Raw genomic sequence first — 16,327 nt, forward strand, 5'->3', positions numbered from 1 at the left:
AGTCATGATTAAATGGCAGAGCAGACTCAATGGGCCAAATGGACTAATCCTGCTCCCATGTCGTATGGCCTAATGATTAAATGTAGTACGATGTGAATCAGTTACAAATTCCCTTTACTATACGGCATCACTGGAGTAAGCTTTGTTGAAACCCACATTAAAGACAAAGGCTCTACAGCTATAGTAGGTGTTTATGGAAAACAACACTAATTTTGGAATAATCAATGCTAACACAGGCTTTAAAAAGGTATAGGTTTTGTCATTTTCCAGTACTGATATTCTGCTTTGAGTTTAAACAAAAAAAAAATCATTTCACTGGAGGTTATTGACATTTATGCTTAGGTTAGAAAAAATTTAAAAACAGCAAGATGAAACATGATGCAACAAGATGCATATTCAATTATTTAACATTTTAATAAGTAATCAACTCCTTGACAGAACTTTTTAAATGAACTTGTCCATAACTGTGGGTTAGGAGAATTCAACAGATATTATATCAACATTGAACTGATTTGGGAACATACCAGATAAGATTTGAGGCGATACATGTGCACAATGCAACCATCTGCCACTCAGCTTTTCACATATATCATTTACTAACCTTATCCTGATAAAGCAGAGCGCTCTCCAGGGCTTTTTCTAGAATGGTAGCAACAGTGACTCTGACCTCTCGAACAGTGCACTCCAGAAGGAAAATCCTTGCAGGCATACATTCACATGCAGAGAAAAGCAAAGTGGAGCATGTTATGGCAACTTCACATTTTCATTTTTTTTGCTCTATAACTCTACAGCAGCCCTATCAAAGATGTCAGAATCAGTAGAAATTAATGGGGTGGAGAGAGATGGAAGTGGAATGCATGAGGTGGTAAGGAAAGAGCTGGACAGAATGGACGGAGTTGAGGAAAGCTTCATCTTTGAAAATGACTATTATTTCTGACTTTGTATTATTAGCTTGAAAAAAATGTAGGTAAATGAGAGCCAGGAAAAAAAGACAGTGATAGATTTTAGTCAATGCACAGCAAAGGCACATACATTGGGTGGAAGAACAGGGAGATATTGGTAACAGCAAACAATTACTATTAAAGTAATCTCCTCTTTGACCCCAGTTCCCATCCTTCCTTTCCTTCACATTGCACTCATTTTTTAATAAACATTTTCAGATGGTTTTATACAAATAATCTAAGGGAACAATAAGAACCTTAAAGATGAAAAGATAATTAACTATTAATAAAAAAATTTAGATGTCTGGATAGTGGATGTAAGTCAGTTTACCAATAAGTGCAATGTCATTAATATATTGTCACCAATGTTATTAATGTACGAAGGACAGATTCATTTTAGCAACCCAAATTCATTTGATTTATTTTGTTATGTTAGATCTTACAATGCACAGAGCAAAGGTGACCAGGAATTTTGTCTGCTTGGGTCACACAAGGATATGTCATGAAGCTTCAGGAACAGCAAGCATTGACTTTATTCATATCCAGTCAATTATATCTAAAGCTGCAGAGATTCACAGGATTAAGTGGTTTACGGAATGTGTCAGGTACTGATGACTTTCATGTACTATAAAAATGAAAAATACAGCAGTATACCACAAAGTTCGGAAAAACTAAGGCTGAAGGAATCAGATTAGCCAAGATATGCATACTTTCATGTATTGTATTGTAATAACATGCCTTAGCTAGTTTGCAATACATACACATCCTGTCCCCACCCCTTTTTGAAAGATTACGTTATCCTGTCTTTGAACAGAGATGGGCTGATGTTAGCTCATTGCCACCATGCGAGCGAATGAGCCAATCATGATCTTAGAAGTATGTTCAAGAACCACTTCCAGTAATAAGACTCCACCTTCTAACTGCCAAATATTTACACTCCAATCACATGAAGAAAGCTCAGGTATTTAGTTGGAAACCTGATCTTTGAATACAGTCGGTTTCTCACTTTACAAGAACCAAAACACTGAGCATAATGTCCACATTAAAATTTAAAATAACAGCAGAGCAGGCAATAGCAAAACGGAAAGCAGAATCACTTAGCATCAGTAATCCTTTCATTAGAATTTAGATTTCTTCAGTTTTGATTCAAATTCATTTACATCAAATATTAGTTTTCCATAAATGTCATTTGACCCAGTGCACACTTGTCATCGAACCATTTACCTACAGGAGTTTTAAGTTAACAATTTCATGATCCTCCTCAATACATCAAAAGTAATGAACATATTTATCAAAATTCTTGGTTTAGAAGCTTAAGTTTTTGACTCACTTTATTAGTTCTCGACCCTCAGACCCAACCAGGAATTCAATTAGCCACTGACAGGCTTCACAACTGTTTGTAAGCAACCTCTCAATGAGGGTTATCCATTCTCCTGTGTCCACCCTGTTAAAATAAAATAAGAAACTTCTTACACATTGAAAGTTCACCATACCAATTATCTTGAAACCCTAATCATCAAGGTCAGCCCATCAAAGAAAAAGTCTAACCTGATGCCTCCTGGAGTTTGGCAAACAGACAGCTACACATTGACCAAGTGTCTCTACAGTGCTCAAACAATTATACCAAGAAGGAATCTGTATGTTCTTGTTAGAAAAAAGGCAAAGCCAACAAGGTTAGAGAACACTCTTCTCCATAGATGCTGCCTGACCTGCAGAGATCCTCCAGCATTTTGTGTGTGTTGCTTGGATTCCCAGCATCTGCAGATATTCTCTTAAGTTTAAGGAACCTTGATAACAAGACCATAAGATTAGAAGCAGAAGTAGGCCATTCGGCCCATTGAGTCTGCTCTGCCATTCAATCATGAGCTGATCCAATTGTTCCAGTCATCCCTACTCCCCTGCATTCACCCCATACCCTTTGATGCCCTGGCTAATCAACAACCTATCTATCTCTGCCTTAATTACACCCAATGATTTGGCCTCCACAGCTGCTCATGGCAACTAATTCCACAGATTTACCACCCTCTGACTAAAGTAATTTCTCCGCATCTCTATTCTAAATGGACATCCTTCAATTCTGAAGTCATGCCCTCTTGTCCTAGAATCCCTACCATAGAAAACAACTTTGCCATATCTAATCTATCAAGAAAAAGGAGATGCATATCAGGTGTAGGCAGTTGGGGTTAAATAAGGTACTTGAAGGGTATGAGAATGCAAGGGCACACTTGAGAAAGAAATCAGGAGAGCTGAAAGAGGGCATAAAATTGATTTAGCTGACAAGATAAAAGAGAATCTCAAGGGTTTCCATAGTTATATTACAGTAATATTATGAAGAAAAGGATAGCAAAGATCAAAATTGGACCTCCTGAAGATTTGCATGATCATCTATACATGGAGCCAAAATAATAAGGTGGTGGTGAAGATTAAAAAGGCAGAAGTAACAGGGAATAATGTGCTGGATCCAGAGCCTGAAAACCCTGCACACAATTCTCCGTAACATGCCATCTCCAACCTGACCCTATCACCATCTTCACCTCCCAACCAGCTTTCCGCTGAATGGTGTCTCAGAAAGGCAGCGTCCATTATTAAGGACCTCTAGAACCCAGGGCATGCCCTTTTCTCACTGTTACCATCAGGTAGGAGGTACAGAAGCCTGAAGGGACACACTCAGCGATTCAAGAACAGCTTCTTCCCCTCTGCCATCCGATTCCTAAATGGACATTGAACCCTTGGACACTACCTCACTTCTTTTAATATACAGTATTTGTTTTTGGATGTTTTTTAATCTATTCAATATACATATACTGTAAACACAAAGAAATCTGCAGATGCTGGAAATTCAAGCAACACACACAAAATGCTGGTGGAATGCAGCAGGCCAAGCAGCATCTATAGGAAGAAATTTCAGGCCGAGACCCTGACGAGGAGTCTCGGCCCGAAACATCGACAGTGCTTCTTCCTACAGATGCTGCCTTGCCTGCTGCGTTCCACCAGTATTGTGTGCGTGTTACATATACTGTAATTGATTTACTTATTTATTAATATTATCTTTTCTATATTATGTATAGCATTGAACTGCTGCTGCTAAGTTAACAAATTGCACACCACATGTCGGTGATAATAAACCTGATTCTGATATCGCTCCCTCTATATTCTCTTATCTATTTGTCCCTTCCACTAATATCCCTCCTGGCACTTATCCCTGAAAGCTGACACCTACCTATCCATCTCCTCCCTCACCACTATGCAGAGCCCCGAACACTCCTGCCCAGTGAGGCAACATTTCTCCTGTGAGTCTGACAGGGTCAGGTGACGTGATTGGGGATGTAGCAGACAGTGAGGAATGCTAAATCTTAGTTTGCAAAGTGACCTAGACCAGCTGGGAAAATGGACTGAAAAATGGCAGATGGAATTTAATGCAGGCATGTGTGAAGCATTGCACTGTGGGACGGACTACCACAGTAAGCCTTGCTCAATGAATAGTAGGGCACTGAGGTGTGCAACTGAACAAAGGCACCTGGGAATACAGGTCTATAATTCCTTTAAAGTGGAGTCAGGTAGATGCGATTGTAAAGAAAGCTTTGAGCACATTGACCTTCATAAATAAGGGCAATGAGTAACAGGAGTTGAAGTTGTACAAGATGCTGGTGAGGCCAAATTTGGAGTACTGTGTGCAGTTCTGATCACTCGCCTACAGAAAAGATATCATTAAGATTGAAAAAGTGCAGAGAAAATTTACAAGCATGTTGCCAGGACTTGAGGACCTGAGTTATAGGGTAAGGTTGAATAGGTTAGGACTTTATTCCCTGGAGCACAAGAGTACAAGGGGAGATCTTATAGAGGTAAGTAATATTATTAAGGGTATAGATAGGGTTAGTGCTTGGACGCTCTTTTCCCTCAGGTTGGGTGAGACAAGAACAAGTGGTTATACAGTAGGTTTAAGGTGAAAATTCAGATATTTAAGGGGAATCTGAGAGGGAACTTCTTAATTCAGCTGCCAGAAGAAGTGGCAGATGTGAGTACAATTGTATCATACGAGGGGTGCTTGGATAGGTACACAGATGAGAGGTTATATGAGAGATTGAAGGTTATAGTCTGGGTGCAGATAGTGTGGCATGAACTAGATGGGCCAATGGGCCTTTTTGTGTGTTGTAGTGCTCCATGACTCTACACATCAAATGCTGCTACCCAAACAGCTGATGTAAACTTCAGGAGTAACAGCATTTGCAATGATCCATCAAACAATAAAAAACTTGGTTAGCTTTGAAATGCAGATTAGATGAGCTCAACATTTTGTGTTAATGAATAAAAGGATAAAACATTTTCAATAAAATGTACCGTATGCAATATGTTAACCACTCTGAACTGCTTTAAATAACCTTTATTTCTACTGACAACATAAACGTGCTAAAAGAATTCAGCAGGTCAGGCAACGTCTAGCGAGGGAAATGGTCAGTTGACGTTTTGGGTTGAGACCCTTCAACTGGACTGGAGAGAAAGTGGGGAGGACAACCAGCATAAAAATGTTAGAGAAAGGGTAGAGCAAGAGCTGGCAGGTTCAGGCGAGGAACAGTGATAGGCATGTTAGGTATAGAGTGGGAAATTAGCCAGAAGCTGGGAGCTGATAGGAGAGAACAATGGAGCATGCAATAAACAGAAGAAGATGGAAAGGCAACTAATGGAAGGAGTGTGTGGCTGGCTAACAGGCAGATGGAGAAGGTGGGGAAGGGGTAAAGGACAGGGTGACAGGGCCAGCTGGATCAGCAGGAGATAAAAATGAAATACAAGGGAAAAGAGTCAGGGGGAGTGGTTACTGGAAGTTTGAAAGCTTGATGTTCATGTTACCAGTTTGGAGATGACCCTGGGAAGAATATGAAATGCTATTCCTTTAATTTGTGTTTAGCCTCAAGCTGGTCGTGGAGGAGGCCGTGGACAGAAGTGTCAGTGAGGAAGTGGAATAAAATGACCAGCCACTGTTTTTCTATGCTACTGCATATACCAATGCCTTAAACAACTTTTTGATTACTGGACCTTGATCTATAAAGCTCAGTCTGAAAGATCGACTGTACTCTTTTCCTAGATGCTGCCCAGCTTGCTGAATTCCTCCAGCATCTTGTGCGTGTTTTTCAGATTTCCAGCATCTGCAGATAATGGAATCTGAAACTGATGGAAGAACTGCTGCAGTGCCTCAACTTGAAAAGCCAACCCCTTTGCCTCTGAAGATTAACGGCTGATCCACTGAGTTGTTACAGCAATTTGTTTTTTTACAACTTTTTTTCATATTTGACTTTAGATTTCATGTCATTACCAAACAGAAAATAAGACAAAAAAAATGAGTTATCTTATGACAAATGGTTTGCCACTGATTCCCACATATCAACAGCATTTGTATTCAAACTCCAGTTAAGCGGAGCAGACAACACTGTAGAATAGTAAGAAACCCTGTGGTAAAGGAGGTGGAAGGAAAAGTATTTCTGCTCACCAAATGATGATCCTGCTTGTGCATATATGTTAGGCGAGATAAGAAGACAAACTTATCTGAATAACTTATCCCTTAATTTCATACCTTAGTTTCTTCTTGGTTCTCAAGTAGGTTTGAAAGAGGAACTGGATGGCAAGCTTCATGCCAATCTTTGCCATGGACTGGTACATAGGATGCTTCAGTTTAGTCTATGGAACAAAAGAGTATTAGACTGAGAAAAACAGAAATATAAAATTCTCACAAATTAGAAACTGAGTTAAAGTTAAACACTTGCTCAAGAGAGAATGAGCAACCCACAGTTTTCTTAATAGCTTTGATAAGTTTCAATTAATTGTTAAAACAAGCAAACAAAACTTTCTTTGGGGGCACTGGTCTTGCATTGCTCTGGGTGTGCCACATCCATAACAGAAGCAGTAGTTCTGCATCCTGTCTACTATTCACAGCCAACATAGGTTAATAATATGAACAAGACATATTGCTCATGAATAGTGTGATACTCTGATCAGTTAAAACATATGACTAAGCACTTAATTTGCCACAAACGTATCTCAAGGTAAAACAAACAAAAGGCATAGCTAGTGCAGAGGAAAGCATCACATTCATACAAGTCTTATTATGCCTACTGACTGATTTGCTTTTACGAACAATTATTATTGAAATGTTGGTTAACCACTTTTGGCAATATTTTGTATAGTGTCTGACCTCCATTTACAATGCATCCCCTAGGTTTTTACTATGCCCAAACTTATCTAGAGTTTACACCTAAGTGTTGGTTCAAACAACACTGCTGTTCTATCTCAGTAACAGATTGAATTTCGGCTCATATGTGAAGTTCTATCAAATAAAAGATTGATTTTGGAATGGACAAAACCATATGTAGTAGTGCAATTAGTTTTACTGAATCAATTCAATGATTATCACTTAATGCTTAAAGGCTGTCTCAAAGCACTTAAACAGACGTCAATAACTTTTTTTGCAAGTTCCCGACTCATTCTGATCTCTTACAACATGGCATGTTTTGAGCCATAGAAGTCACCAATCAGGGCCTTCTTAATGAGGTCAGAGATGGCTTTGTACAGCAAGTTTCTCCAGAAAACCACGGATTCTAAGTCTGGGAGATTGGTTCTTTCCTGAATGAGCTAATAAGAACTTCAATATTATGTTTCTTCTGTACCATGCTGATAAATATATTTGAACCATATTGTGAAGTCTTGCACTGATATGGACTTACTCAAAGAAACCAACTTTTAGAATTGAAAATATCTAAAAGGTAGACACAAGGTAGTGAATTTAAATAAGAAACAATAGATTCTGCAGATGTTGGAAGCTTACAGCAACACACACAAAATGTGGAGGAACTTGGCAAGACCGGCAGCACCTATGGAAATGAATAAACAGTGATAGGTGAAGTCAGGTGGGTGGGGGGGGGGGGTGAGGAGAGGGGATGAAATATGAAGCTGGGTGGTAATAGGTGGGAAAAGCTAATGGGTGAAGAAGGAGGAATCTGATAGGAGAGTGGACCACAGGAGAGAGGGAAGGAGGGGCACCAGAGAGATGTGATAGGCAGGAAAAGCAAAGAGGTAAGAGACCAGAGCGGGAAATTGAAGAACAGGGAAGGGGGCGGGGAAAATTAGCCTAAGTTGTGTAAATAGATGTTTATGCCATCAGGTTGATGGCTACCTTTGGAATATGATGTGTTTGCTCATTCAACCTAAGAGGGACCTCATTATAGCAATAGAGGAGACCACGGGCAGACATGTCAGAATGGGAATAGAAATTAAAATGATTGGGCACCAGGAAATTTTTTGTGGATGGAGTGGAGGTGCTCGACAAAACAGTCCACTCAATCTAAGGTGGGTCTCACCAAATATGTAGGAGGTCACAACGAAAGCAGTAAATGACCCCAACAGATTCACAGGTGAAGTGTTCCCTCATCTGGAAGGACTGTTTGTGGCCTTAAATAGAGGTAAGGGAGGAAGCGAGTAGGCAGGTGTAGCACTTCTGTTGCTTGCTTGATGAATAGACAAGGGAATCATAGAGGGATCAATCCCTGTGGAAAGCAGAGATGAGGGAGAGAAAAGATTTATTTGGTGGTAGGGGTCTTGTTGAAGATGGCAGAAATTGCAGAGAATGATATGCTGGATGTGGAGGCTCATGGGATGGTAGGTGAGGACAAGAGGAACTCTAAACCAGTTGAAGTGGCAGGAAGATGGGGTGAGCGTGAATGTTTGGGAAATGGAAGAGATACGGGTGAGAGCAGCTTCAATGGTGAAGGACCAGAAACCCCATTCTTTGAAGGAAGAGGACATCTCTGATGTCTTGGAAAGAAAAGTATCATCCCTGGAACAGAACAGTAGAGAAGAAGGATTTAAGAAAAGGTAATGGGATTCTTATAGGGTGGGAAGAGGTATAATCAATGTGGGGATCAAAGTTCAAAGTAAAATTTTATTATTAAAGTACATAAATGTCACCATATACAACTCTGAGATTTATTTTCCTCTGGACATACTCAGCAAATCTATAGAATAGTAGCAATAACAAGATCATGAAAGATCAAGTGGAGTGCAAAAGTTAACAAGCTGCAAATGCAAATATAAATATGTAGCAATAAATAAAAAGAACATGAGATAATGAGATAGAGTCCTTAAAGTGAGACAATTGGTTGTAGGAATATTTCAATGATGGGGCAACTGAGTGCAGTTATCCTCTTTTATTTAATAGTTGAGGGATAGTAACTGTTCTTGAAGCTGGTGGTACAAGTCCTAAGCCACTTGTAACTTCTACCTGATGGCAGCAGCGGGAAGAGAGCATAACTGGGTGGTGAGGATCTTTGACAATGGATGATGCTTTTGTACGGCAACATTTCATGTAGATATGCTCACTGATTGGGAGGGCTCTATCCATGATGTACTGGGCCGAACCCACTAACTATTTTATGTCTTTCCATTCAAAGGCTTTGCTGTTTCCTGCAAGCTAGCGGAGGGAAGGAGCGTCTTCCACCTCCTTTGGTAGCAATGTATCGCCACCCCGCCACCCTATGAAGAATATAGATAGGGTAAATGCAAGCAGGCTGTTTTCCACTGAAGTTGGGCAAGACTAAAACTGGAGGTCATAAGGGTGAAAGATGAAATGTTTAAGGGGAACCCGAGGGGGATCTTCTTCAATCAGAGGCTGGTCCGAGTGTGGAATAAGCTATCTGTGCAGGTGATGGATGTGAGGTCAATTTCAACATTTAAGAGAAATTTGGGTAGGTACATGGATGGGAGGGATATGGAGGGCTATGATCATGATGTCGGTTGATGGGACTAGGCAGATTAATGGTTTAGCACTGACTAGATGGGCCAAAGAGCCTGTTTCTGTGCTGTAGTGTTCTATGACTCTATGGACCAACTGAATTTAAGTTGATGATATTGACAAGCTCAGCATAAGTGCATGAAGCAGCACTAATGTAGTCATCAATGCAATGCAGAAAGAGTTGGGGAACATTACTAGAGGAGGCTTGGAACATAGACTGTTCCATGTAGCCAAGGAAACGGCCCGTGGCTACACCCTGAAATTGGAGAAGTGAGCGGAGCCAAAAGAGAAATTGACAAGAAATTGGCCAGTTCTGCCAGGCAGAGGAGGGTGGTGGTGGAGGGGAACTGGTCAGGTCTGAAGGAAGCGGAGAGCTTCAATGTCTTCTTTATAGAAGACAGATGTGTATTGGGACTGGACATCCATGGTGAAAATGAGGCAATCAGGGCCAGGGAGTTGAAAGTTATTGAGGAGATCAAGAGCATTGAAGTGCTGCAGATATAGGTTGCTGAATTTAAATGACTGGATGCAACAATTAGTTTCCTGAGGCTGTTGCACTTTATTCTGAATTATGTTGCTTTACATTGCACTACGCTGTGCAATGCCATGATATGTATTAACAGGATGCAAGGCAAGCTTTTAATTATACCTGGTACACTGGACAATAATAAATCAATTCCAATTAAGTCTTCACATTCCCAAGTAGTGTTACAACTACATAGACCAATCTCCCAAACAGCACCTGACACTTACTGCATTGAGTGAAATCAAGGAAAGCATGAAACTGAAGTAGTCACTGTTGAAAACATCTCTGTTTTTCATGAACTTTAGGTTCTCATCTCGTACCATCTGTCAAAGACAAAAGTCGTTCAGACAACAGCTAGATATAATTTGAGATATTTCAGCAGTTCACACAGCAACAAACTGTAGTTTCATTATTATAGTGTCTGGAGAGTTACTGTAAATAACCTTTGCTATTTAAGAGAATTTCCATAAACACGTTTGCATACAATAAACGATTCCTAAAATTTCACCCACCCTCACAAAGAAATTCCTTTGTCAAACTGCATTATATTGTCAGTTTTTTTCTCACAGTAAACCAGATAGAAGAAGAAAAGTATGATTTAGCAGCTGTGTATGAGACGGAAGTATCTGACTCAGCAAGTCAGGCAGCATCTATGGAGGGGAATAACAGCTGATATTTTGGGCCAAGACCCTTCATCATGTGCTTTGGTAGAATTCAAGTAATTCAATACAAATACTCTACATTGTTTACGGCAGGTTTCATTGGTAATTCTATTTTTAGTTTTAAATTGCTATGTTTTATTTGCCTTGTCAAGTTCCCAAGGATTTTCAAGTGACACATCAGGAAATTAGAACCGATGCCGAATTCTCAACCTTTTCTATAACAAAGAGATTGCAGTGGAGCTAGTGCAGCAAACTCTACATTATCTAGTCCTATTTTAATGCAAAAGATACATTTTCAAAATATTCTGAACAGTAGTAATTCTTAATTACTTCTCTTTGCAATGATGTTACTTTGTTAATAAATATGATCTAAAATTCACCATGATCTAAATTCCACATTCTGGACTCTGCAAGAGTATGCTGGATACTGTGCAAGCAGAATACATAGGCAATTGTTCAGTTCTAGGAAATGCATCATCACCGGATGCTTTGCTGTTAAAGCCCTTACTGTAGGAAATAATTAGTCCTTTAAAATGTTTTTTTTTGTAGCGAAATAGAAAAATAACACTAATTTCTAATCCATGAGATTGAGTAGACAAAAGACAGGGGAAATCTGCACCTGCAGCATTTTACCACCCACACTGGATCCCCTACAATTCACCACCTTTCACAACTGATTGACAGATGATGCCATAGCCACAACACTATACACCATCTTGACTCTCACCTGGAGAAGAGGGATGATTATGTGAGAATGCTGTTCTTGGATTACAGTTCAGCATTCAACACCATAACTCCCCCCGCCAGGCTCGACAAGAAGTTCAGAGACCTGGCTTTTACCACGCCTTGCCCAACTGGATCCTGGACTTCCTGTCGGAATGCCAGCAGGTGGTAAGGATGGACTCCCTCACCTGAGGATGGGCTGTCCTGAGCTCCCTCCTCTACTCTCAATACACCCAAGACTGTGCTGCCACACAGAGCTCCAATCTGCTGTTAAAATTTGCAGATGACATGACACTGATAGGTCTTATTTTCAACAATGATGAGCCAGCCTACAGAAGTCAACACCCTGTATGGTGAAAAAAGCACAACAGCGCATCTTTAACCTCTGTCGGCTGAAGAGGTTTGGCACGAGTCCCCAAATCCTCAGGACTTTCTATAGGGGTACCATCGAGAGCATTCTGACTGGCTGTGTCATTGCCAGGTACGGGAACTGTACTACCTCAATCACAGGGCACTGCAGAGAGTGGTGCTGACAGCCCAGTGCATCAGTGTATGTGAACTTCCCTCTAATCAGGACATTTACAGCAGCATGTCCGAAAAAAGGTCCTGGAGGATCATCAGGGACTCCAGCCACCCCAACCACAAGCTGTTTCAGCTGCTACCGTCTGGCAAATGGTACCACAGCATTAAAGCCAAGATCAACAGGCTCTGGGACTGCTCCTTTCATCAGGCCATCAGGTTCATTAATACACATTGATCTGATTGCATATCTCACTGTGTACCTGACAGTACATACATGCATACCAATTACATGTACAATTTTAGTGTTTGGGTAACATCCTCCATATTTCCCTTCTTATTGCTTCCACATTCTGATGGAAATGCAACATAAAGATTTTTACTCCCTCATGTTGTGAGATGGACATAAGAAATAAAAGAAATCTTAATTCTTAAAAAAAAGTCACTCAATGTCCAACAAGAATTCTGGGGCAAAATCTTTTTATCCATTGATAAAACAAGGATAACTGAGGCATATTAAAGATGAGCAAAATAATTACACGGCAAAGAAAGGTACAGGTAATTATGCCTATGTAATCAGATTTTGTTGGGAGGGACCTAATCTGAAGCATTAGCACTAGCAGTTGGGTAGAATGGCCTGCTTCTATTTCTTTATCAACTTCTAGTATTAGTTCTGTATTGTGGCAAATCCTGAAGCAGCAAGCAGGGAAGGCAAAGCAAGAAATATATTCTGAAATTTTGAGAGATCTGGTAGCTATCAACTACGTAAGTCTGTTTAAGATATCAAAATGCCTAAAAGCTCAGATACGTTATTAAAGCTGTCATCAAGTTTACATAGGGAGTGCAGATGACCATGGTTTCAGTAGAGGGATATTTAAGGAAGGAATTTAAGAATTTAAGACCATGGTAACTGAAGCTAATAGTACAGTGTGTTCAACGTAGAGATGAACATGTGGACTTTATTAGATTGTAGATATTATGAGGAGTTACAGTTCTGAACTGCATTAAAGAATTAAGAGTAGCCATGACCACAGAAGGATTTGAAAACAGGCATGATAACTTTAAAACCAATTTACAGTAGACCAGTATGGATTAACAAGCATGACGTTGGAAAGATGTAACATATGACTTAAACGGTAGAGTAATGAATGAATCAAGTTTACAGAGAAAAATGCAAGTAGGTAAATCAGCAGTACATTGGAACATCCAATTCCAGAGGCAACAAATGCATCAATGAGGATGTCAGGAAAGGAGTCAAATTATATTGCATCAAGTTATATTGCATACCAGTGCTGTTGTTTCACAACTGCAGCGGCCATAGTTTGTTCCTGACAAACTTCGGACAGAATCAAAAATTTACAGAGTTCAGTTGTGCTTTTTGACAAAGACCTCTGAACACATTGCAGCACTGGCCTTTATCCTTGCAAGCGATGGCTCATCAGGAACACATGCAAGTACTATTAAAATGTGAAGAAGGGTTCTTTCCTTTCATGTAGCAAGTTCCAGCCTCTTATGACTATCTGAGTGAAAGCATTTTTGTCTTCTCCACTCTACTCTTTCCATCTCACTCCCTTGGTTACTTGAACCCTCAGCTATGAGAATTAGGTCTTTCTTATTTACACTATCTCAGTTCCTCACAACTATAGATATAGACCTCACTACTACATCTCCCTTCTCTTGATCTCTTTTGTGCCACAGAAAATACCCAAATTTCCACAATCCTTGCTCATACCAGGCAACAACTTTGCAAATCATCTCTGATGCAACCAATGATGGGTAGTGAGATGCATATTTTTTGCAATACAAAAACAATGAGAGTTCATAAGATATGTCATTAGTTATAAGAGATTTACTTATAAGTGAACAATAGTAATAAGTGAAAATGAGTGTGAAAAGCATTTAAATGTAAGTCTCACATTTTATCTGCACAAAATGTTTTCGGATGAAATTTTGTGGCATTCTTCATTGTTTACTCAAGATACCAAGTAGGAAATGGGAAAGTTGCTTATACAAATGGGTAACTCCTGGAAAGCCCCAAAACATAATAGCATTTAAATTTCTCCAAACCTCTCCTGCATACTGACAAAAGGTCTTATGATGTTTCTGTTCAGTTTAATATTATTGATTAGTTTCTTACCTGGTAAATCCTGGCTGGCAATTTTTCCACAAAGAGCCCCTTCTTTTCTCCCTTCCTTACCAGTTTGGTTAGCAATGAAAGACGGTCATTGTTTGGTCTATGAGGGCGAGGGGATGACTGGGGTGAAACTTCAGGTGAAGAGGGTGCAGATCTACCAAAAAGCAAGCCAAAGTAAAGCACTAACAGCAATAATAATTCCATATTAAACAAGAAAGCAGACTACAAATAAACATCATGGTCATATTTTAGAAAAAAATACTCGACAAAATCATTTGAAAAACCAAAGTTGCAGATGATAGAAATAAAAGTATAATCAGGAGAAGCTAAATTTAGGTAGGTGACCTTCCATTGGGATGCAGCGAAGTACTAATAGAAGAACATGACAATATGAGGAATTCATAGCTTTTTGCATAAGAAAACAGTTTAATTCATAAAGAATACTCAGTTGACTTATTGGTATGGGTAAGTTTTGAGAAATAAGAGGGTAAGACACTGAACTGACAAAGGTGCAGTAATGATTCGGTAGTTACAGAAGGAATATGAACATGGCCACAAATTTGAGGAGTGCTCATTACTTACAAAGATAAATCCTCCGCTTCCTGTCGAACAACACTAACTCGACTTTTCTTTGGTAAAACTGGAGAATTCTGGTCTAACATTCGCTGGTAAAATAACATGTAGGCATTCCAATACCTGCGACGGACTTCAGGATAAGGGTTTGCTAAGAAAGGAAATGAAACATCTCTAAAATATAATCTTCACAAACAGCTGTTACCATAACTTAATTTTTGTTTAAAACTGCAACCTAAAATAATTACAATGGATTTTTCTCAATGACTGAGATATTAACAAAATTTTCTTTGTGTTCTGCAGTCAATAACTTTTAAGTCCATAACCGGTTTCAGTCACTTTAGGATTTTTTAATTCAATGAGATGCATCACCACAGGCGAGGTTGGAATTTGTCACTGTTTCCTAGTTATTGTACTGTCAACACGAGTGACTTGATACCCCACCCCCCCCCAACCAGCCAAGTGGAGAGGGTGCTTTTATAATGCTGATAATTGAAAGACTGTGTGATTTAAGAAAAGATGAGATAAAACTTTATTTATCCTGGAGGAAATTATTGTTACAAGATTGCTGTCACAAATATATACTTTAAAAAACAAAATGTAAATATTGAAGCACAAAAAACCCCCCAAAATGTACATTAAAAAGTAATAGTGCAAAATACAGACATGCAATGAAACCATACACTTATATACTTAAGGAGGAGTTGTAGAGTCTTATAGCCACAGGGAGAAAGGGTCTCCTGTGGTGCTCAGTGGTGTAACTCAGTAGAATCAGTCTGTTATTAAAGGTGCTCCTCTGTTCGTCCAGTTCGTCATGGAGGGGGTGAGAAGGATTGTCCATTATGATCCGTAGCTTCTGCAGCATCCTCCTCTCAGACACAACCACCAGGGAATCCAGTCCCACCCCCAGAACAGAACCAGCCTTCCTGATGAGCTCGTTGATCATCCAGGCATCAGCTGCTCTCAACCCTGCTGCCCCAGCAGACAACAGCATGGTATAGAATGCAGGCTACAACTGGGTCATGGAACATCTACAGCATAGTACTGCAGAAGTTGAATGACTGGCGCTTCCTCAGGAAGTACAGTCGGCTCTGTCCCTTCTTGTACAGAGCCTCTGTATTTTCAGTCTAGTCCTGTTTATTGTCCAGGTGATTTCCTGGGTATTTGTAGTCCCGGACGATTTCCACATTTGTTCCCTTGATGGAAATGGGAATGCAGGGTCTATTTGTGGGCAGAACTGAAAAAGCATGTGTGAGCAAGGAGGTCTACAAACCTGACTCGGTTACACCAGTTCTGTCTGGAGGAATGGAAGCAACTTACCGTGAGAAGCTTGTGGAAGGCTACCCAAAACATTTGACCCAAGTTAAACAATTTAAAGGCAATGCTACTAAATACTAACAAAGTGTATGTAAACTTCTGACCCACTGGGAAAGTGATGAAAGAAATAAAAGCTGAAATAAATCATTCTCTCTA

At 39.8% G+C, this 16,327-nt stretch overlaps 1 protein-coding gene across 4 annotated transcripts in view; it reads right to left on the reverse strand.

Moving 5' to 3' along the window:
* usp24 (ubiquitin specific peptidase 24) overlaps positions 1 to 16,327 on the reverse strand; it is a 222,592-nt gene that overhangs the window by 49,380 nt on the left and 156,885 nt on the right. For all 4 annotated transcript variants that reach the window (XM_073062880.1, XM_073062879.1, XM_073062878.1 and 1 more), the window contains 6 exons: positions 14,864 to 15,005; positions 14,285 to 14,435; positions 10,471 to 10,566; positions 6,508 to 6,611; positions 2,272 to 2,385; positions 602 to 698 (listed from right to left, as the gene is read on the reverse strand). In XM_073062880.1, the coding sequence (XP_072918981.1) occupies positions 602 to 698; positions 2,272 to 2,385; positions 6,508 to 6,611; positions 10,471 to 10,566; positions 14,285 to 14,435; positions 14,864 to 15,005 (704 nt within the window). The remainder of the gene's footprint in view (positions 1 to 601; positions 699 to 2,271; positions 2,386 to 6,507; positions 6,612 to 10,470; positions 10,567 to 14,284; positions 14,436 to 14,863; positions 15,006 to 16,327) is intronic.

This window comes from Hemitrygon akajei, chromosome 12 (assembly GCF_048418815.1).
Source record: "Hemitrygon akajei chromosome 12, sHemAka1.3, whole genome shotgun sequence".
NCBI classification, from domain to species: Eukaryota; Metazoa; Chordata; class Chondrichthyes; order Myliobatiformes; family Dasyatidae; genus Hemitrygon; species Hemitrygon akajei.